General features: G+C 36.9%; 1 protein-coding gene across 1 annotated transcript in view; it reads right to left on the reverse strand.

Moving 5' to 3' along the window:
• The window catches only part of LOC134006303 (lamin-A-like), a 154,426-nt gene extending 149,058 nt beyond the window's left edge, over positions 1-5,368 (reverse strand). Inside the window, exons 1-6 of the mRNA XM_062445388.1 lie at positions 5,344-5,368; positions 2,722-3,060; positions 1,646-1,933; positions 1,410-1,538; positions 1,111-1,226; positions 476-598 (exon numbers count right to left, since the gene is read on the reverse strand). Of these exons, the coding sequence (XP_062301372.1) occupies positions 476-598; positions 1,111-1,226; positions 1,410-1,538; positions 1,646-1,933; positions 2,722-3,060; positions 5,344-5,368 (1,020 nt within the window). The remainder of the gene's footprint in view (positions 1-475; positions 599-1,110; positions 1,227-1,409; positions 1,539-1,645; positions 1,934-2,721; positions 3,061-5,343) is intronic.
• Between the last annotated feature and the right edge of the window lie 1,583 nt (positions 5,369-6,951).

The following is a 6,951-nucleotide window of genomic DNA, read 5'->3' on the forward strand; positions in this document are numbered from 1 at the left end:
TTCAGTTTGTTTCAGTTTTCAGTGTAGTTTTATTTCAGGTGTGTGAGTGCTAACATGTGGCACCATTATACAAACATAATGGATATATTATAATAATTAATTTGCTTTGTGTTGAAGTGTTTCCTTAGAAGACTCTGTTGAAATGTCAGAGTAATGACATTTATACAATGAACACTTACCGCAGAGGAATACCCATGAGGCTTGGCTAGAGTAGCTTTCATTGTCTCCAGCTGGAGGAGGAAGAGATAAAGAGAGACATGGTTACAATATTAAAGCATGTAAATAATTAAACAACCTGATGACACAGTTACACTAAATCAAATATGAAAAAACAACTTTATATAAAGTCAAGGAGATTTTATATGAATCATGTTATTGAAGTTAACATGATGTATGGATCCATTCAGTCTGCCTCAAACAGCAGAGATGATGAGACATTAAATAAAGACAAAATAATTAAAATGAAGAGATGAACCTCTTTGATCTTGGTCTCCAGATTCTCCTTCAGGGTCTGCAGGTCTATCATTGTCCTCTGATTCTCTTCATGGAGCTGCAGCATCTTCATGAGTAGATCACATTCAGCCTGTTTGTTTTCAACCTGAAAGATTAAGAGAGAAAAGAAATGTTCATGTATCAACATTTAAAGCTTTTAATTACAAACTGATATCTGTGACAGATAAATAATCAGGTTTCAGTCTGGACTTGTATATATTTGTGTATGTTTGTCTGCACCAGGAATGATTCTAGGTTCAGACCTTTAAGGAGACTCAGCTTCTAATGAGAATTTGACATAGAATACAAATATAAGTGTGAAAAAAACCAAACAATAATTATTTATTTATTTTTAGGGGTGCTGAGATCCAATTTACCCAAAAATCGCACCTGGTCTGCACTATAGATGATGTTAAGAATGTGACTTTAAACTACAAGAAGAACCTTCTTCTTCTTGATCTCGAGCTCTGCCTTCAGTTGAAAAATTCCCATGAAAATATTTAAGTGGCTCTTGGTTCCTTTTTTCTCCACTGCAAATGACTCAACTGTGTTTTAACTTACATGTTTGCTCTTTTTTTTTTTTTTTCCTTTGTTCTCTCCTGACACTGTTGGACGTACTGTGAGTGTCTCTCCAACTGTTTCTGCTGTATTGAGAGGCTGCATTTCAGTATCACTTTTAGAGAGGTTCTTATTGTTTCCTCCTTCAGTTTCATCCCAGAAGCTTCTCTTGGTCTCTGTGTACAAATAAAAGCAGTGACATGAAAGTATAAAAAACTTTTACTCATTCCAGGAAGTTTGATTTCTGTCTAACATTAGACACAAGAAGTCTGACAATTAGACTGTTTGTAAGACTCCATAAAACAAAATGTTAAAATAAAAGACCCTGTGAGAGGCACTGCAATTTATTTATGACTTACTGATCATGTTTTGTCTCCATTTCCACACAAAACAGAAAACTGCAACAATTAATATGATGCAAAAAGCCAAACTAACAGCCAAACCAATTATGGCAGAGGAAGAACTGGACTGCACGTTAAAGAAATCATCTGCAAATGATACAACACAGAGAACAACATGACAATAAGTCAACGCTTGATCTCAGCTATTTGAAAGTAAAACCAACATTTGAGACTGTAAAGGTGGCCTCTTTTACCTGGAACAATGATGTTCGTCTCTCTGATCTGGTTGATGTTGCTCTGTTGGACTTTACAGGTGAAGTTGTTGCTGTGTCTCTTCTCCACAGTCACTCTGCTGCTGACAGTATAGAGACCATCAGGACCTCTGACTGTCTCTGTAGGTTCAGCAGAGAGGAGGTTTCCCTCACCGTCCAGCCAGAACACCTCAGGCTTTGGATACCAGCCTTTAGACTCACATTGTAACACCACTCCTCCTCTCTCTCTGTCAATACCTGCTAAACTGATGACAGGCGAGGCAGCAGCATCTAATGCTGAACAAAAGGAAATGTTTAGATCAAGTGCGTCAGTGGAAGAGAAATATTAATACTATAGATACTATAATAATCATCTACTAACATATTACTCAAATCAAGAAAATAACCTGATATATGAGTATAGACCTGAGAAAAGCAAAAATGTTAATATGGTGACGCATCTTGCAGAGAATCTAAATAGGATTCATAATTTGACTCCAAATCTGCAAATCTGTAGGAGCTCTTAATTTGCACAATGATCACACTGACTCTTTAATCCATTCTATGTGAATGTGACAACCTCTCTTAAATCCTCAGCTGTTTGTTTCAAGTTACCACCATCAGCATTTTACTTGTAAATATTTTGTCTTTTAACTGTTGAAATGGATCAGATGTCTTACAAGAGTAAGGAATGAAGAAATGGTAAAAGTGAGTTCAAAAGTAGCTGTACATATATAGCCGCCCTGTTAAATCTTTTGCAGATGGAGATGACCTCCTGTAGAAGCCGATAACGTAATACATTTGAAATAATTACGTTATTGGTTCAGGACTTTTGTTACGTTATTGGCTTTTTACATTAAAAAATGGGCACATTTATTATGTTATTGGCCGTTATTATGTTATTGGCTTCTACACCTCCTGAAAACGTTGATGACCTTACAGCACTCGAAGAAGTTGATATTATTGGACTGTTGTTGTAAAGTTTTAACTTAACTTAAAACTGTGGACAACAATTCATCACTGGATGCAGAGACTACACCAAACTGTACTATGAACATAGACAGTATGTGTCTACTTACCAACAACAAGTTCAACGGAAAATTGTTTCTTCATATCTGGAATGTGGCATTTATAAGTTCCTTTATCAGACAGTGTCACTTGGGAGAGTTTCAGTGAAATGTTTCCCCGCTTCAGTTCTTCGATAAACAGTGACGTTCGTCCCCTGTATGATGGGCCTTTTGCCTTTACAAATTCTTGACCTGAACGCCTCACATGGACAAATATGTCCAGGTCTGATCTCCTCCACTCCAACGTGTCAGCAAAAACATTCACCGCAGGTTCCAGATGACACGGCAAAATGATGTCATCACCAACTCTTGCAACTATTGGATGAGTTGAACCAATTAACCGAGACTGACCTGGAAAGGAATGGATCTGTTTAATAGTAATTCATGCATTAAATGTTGCACTCCCAAACAGACAGGCTCTTTGGATCAGCAACTTCATTCTCCCTGAGGTTGTATTTTTTCACATTTGTTTTTAAACAGCAGCTGGAACTCATGTATAATCCAGCATAAACAGCACAGACTCAACTGAAACACTGAGCCACAGCTGAGCATCATCCTGACTCGTGATGTTGTCTGTATAAGCAACAGTAACAGAATTTACATAAATAATTAAATAATGAGCAATAATAACACAAAAATACATTCTCCTACTATTGCATTGCAGATTTTGCTTCCATAAATGAAGCAAGCAAACATTTCCATGGATGTATTATAAGAGCTGGATACTGGACCGATAATGGCGCCCATTCAGTCCAATAAGAACTGCTTAGCTCGTGCATTCGCCAAAAAAGGTTTTCTGGGTTTACTTCCGCCTTGTGTGGCCCAATGATTATGTACAGTAGTGTTTCTCCCATTAACGCCGCCCATGAGTTCCCACTTGGCCTACAGACTTTACATGGTGATGTTTCTTACAAATATAAAACCTTTGATGGAGCAAAATTCATATTAGAAAGAGTCATAATTTAATTTGTCTCTGTTACAATGGTGGTCTATGGGGAAAATCCTTCATGAATTTACCAATGGGAAAAATTGGCTGCAAGGCTGAGCGATGGCACACTATCCAGCTCTTATAACATCCATGGTCGCAACATAAGAACTAACTAGAAATAATTAAACTCTACACGGCTGTTTGTGCATTTCCAAATTAAGTGCAGATGTCCTCTGAAAGGGCCCTAACGTTGATTTTAAATGCCATAATGTCATGATCAGCCTTTTTGCTTGTGATATATGTGAGCTGAAGTCTTCAGAGGTTTCAGTCACCTGGTGTCAGTAAGAAGTGATCTGGTCAGTTTGTGCTGATAATAAACATCAGGAGAGAACTAGTTTAAAACGTTTTAAATATCGTGGTGGATGCCAGTGAAATGCTTTAATTTCTTGTCATACTGTTTGGATAACAGAAATGTTTATGTCACACATATGTTAAAATCATTTTGTGATCATCGTTGGTACAAAGTCTAATAGTAACTGAAAGATTAGTAGTTTATGTTTGTGTTAGTTACCTTTACAAAAATGCATTAAAAGATGTAAAATCAAAATACTGATGGTTCTGATTGGAGATTGAAGAGACAGTCCATCCATCAGCTGAAGCATCATGGAGATCTGACAGAGAAATAGTAATACAGTGAATAGAGAAAATACTTTTCACTTGTTGTTTAGGCATATTAACACATCAGTTCAAAACAAAGAAGGCTTAAAATATGTTGTGTTTGTGGTATTTTATCTATCTATCTATCTATCTATCTATCTATCTATCTATCTATCTATCTATCTATCTATCTATCTATCTATCTATCTATCTATCTATCTATCTATCTATCTATCTATCTATCTATCTATCTATCTATCTATCTATCTATCTATCTATCTATCTATCTATCTATCAAGCTGAGACGTGAACATGACATTTATTCACTCTTATAATTAAAACTCCATATAAATTAATTTATTCATTCCTTTATTTTATGTGGATTCCTTTTGATTTTTGCTGTTGTTTACAACAACTGGGGGGAAAATAAAGCATCTGTTATTAGTAATTATACAGTTACCTAACCCTAACCCTAACCCTAATCCTAACCTTACACAAAATACAGCCTTTTTCCTTGGATCCACTGTTGAGAACACCTTTACTGGCAGTATCATCTATTTTTCTATCAGTAATGACCATGTATAGATACAGACAAGTCTATACTTTCACTTTTGTTGCCAGCTTGGTAAAGACTGTTCTTTTGTGTTTTTAAAAGTGTTTTCAAGGGGCCAAATTAAATTATAATTAATATTTCTGCGTATGCCAGAATCTTTTTCTATCATATTAGGCAAACATGACTCCATATCTCCATAAAATGAAAAAAATAGCAGATGGTAAAATACTCTTAATAAACCACTGGACACAATAAATGTCTAGATACAACTTTTCCATTAAAACAAACAGTTTAAAATGCAGTAGACATAATAATCAGTTTAAATCTAGTATCTTGTTTTAAAGCGAAGGCACTTCTGAATGCAGACACACTAAAGACACACTTTAAAAAAAGATGTCAAACAAAGTAAAAGAAGCAAAAAATAAGTTAACGTACCTGTTGCATGATGTGTCGGTCGTTTCCTTATACTGCACAGCCAAAGTATGTAAATCATTACCATTTATCACCTTCAGAGCGGTCATGATTTATTGTGCACTACAAAGGTTGGATCACCAACTGATTATTTTGCTCTCCCAGAAAACTAGTATAGTCATTCAGTATTTCCCAACATACTGGAAGAGCAGAAACATATAGTCTTCAGGTTTACCAGATAAACAAATTCATTAATTTATTGACATTCATCTACAGAATGTGCAAAGGCAGTAACATTTTATATTGACTAAAAACATGTTAAAAGTGATATCTGATGCACTTACTTATAATAACAAATCATAACTAACCTGTGAAGTATCAATTAATATGAAATGTAATTACAGTTTGGTAAGCAGCTGAACTTTGAGCCTGTTGCCAAGGAAACTCATCACTAGTGTAAAATTAAAAAAAACTGCAATCAACACCATCATGAACAATAAACATGTTTTTTTATTGTGTTGGCAATTAAGGGCATTAACTGTATTGTTTCATTATCAGTGGCCATGTCAATCATCACATATTGACCAAACGTGAGACACTGCTGATCAGTCAGTAGGTGGAAGCAGTCTCCTACCAATGCATATTGGGTCTGAGCAGCAGTGAGAAATGACTCCCTGTGGCCTGTTAGTTTCCAGCTGGAGGTTGAGCTTGCTGTGATAGATAATTTGACTTGGCATGTTTAGCAAGGAGCTACCAAGTGGCATCTTCTGTTGGCCTGATAATTACTACTTTTTAACCAAAGCCATCAGTTTACTCAGAAACACACTGAAACTACATATCAAACTGATACCAAAGCATTGATCACACCTTTGAACTCTTAAACTCATTTGGACAAATTTAAGAGCCTGAACGCAGTAACAGAGTGAGCGGTCTGTCCTCAAAATGAGTGTTTCTCCCTGCTGTTTCAGAGTTAAATCTTTCATGAAGTCTCTGACCACACCTATGAAGCTAATAACCAATTCTGCACTGTGAGCTGACTGGAAGGTTACCATCCTGGGATACTAACCCTCCTGTTGTCCTGAGTCAAGAAAGGAAGGCAGGGAGGAAGGAAGGAAGGAAGGAAGGAAGGAAGGAAGGAAGGAGGGAAGGAAGGAGGGAAGGAAGGAAGGACGAAGGAAGGAAACGAGGGAGGAAGGTAGGGAGGAGGGAAGGAAGGAAGGACGAAGGAAGAAAAGGAGGGAGGAAGGAAGGAAAGGAGGGAGGAAGGAAGGAAGGAGGGAAGGACAGAGGAAAGAAGGAAGGAACGTAGGAGGGAGGGAGGAAAGAAGGAAGGAGGGAGAGAGGAAGGTAGGGGGGAGGGAGGAAAGAAGGAGGGAGGGAGGGAGAAAGGAAAGAAGGTCAAAGAAGAAGGAAAGAAGACAAGCTTAAATGTAATAAACTATTTAGCCAATAAATACATCTCAAGATTCGTAATCAAATTCTACGGAAGAGGATTAGGGCCACTGTGGGGGAAAAAGTGAATTCTGACTTTTTTCTCAGAATTCTGAGATCAAAGTCAAAATTCTGACAGGTAGAGCAGGTCTAACCCGTACTCAGGTTTAATTGTAAAGAGACCCAACATTCCCACAGTGGCAAGAAAAAAACTCCCGTTTGACGGATTTTTCTATATTGCAATTTTTTATTTTATTTGACC

Source organism: Scomber scombrus, chromosome 23, assembly GCF_963691925.1.
Source record: "Scomber scombrus chromosome 23, fScoSco1.1, whole genome shotgun sequence".
In the NCBI taxonomy this organism is placed as follows: Eukaryota; Metazoa; Chordata; class Actinopteri; order Scombriformes; family Scombridae; genus Scomber; species Scomber scombrus.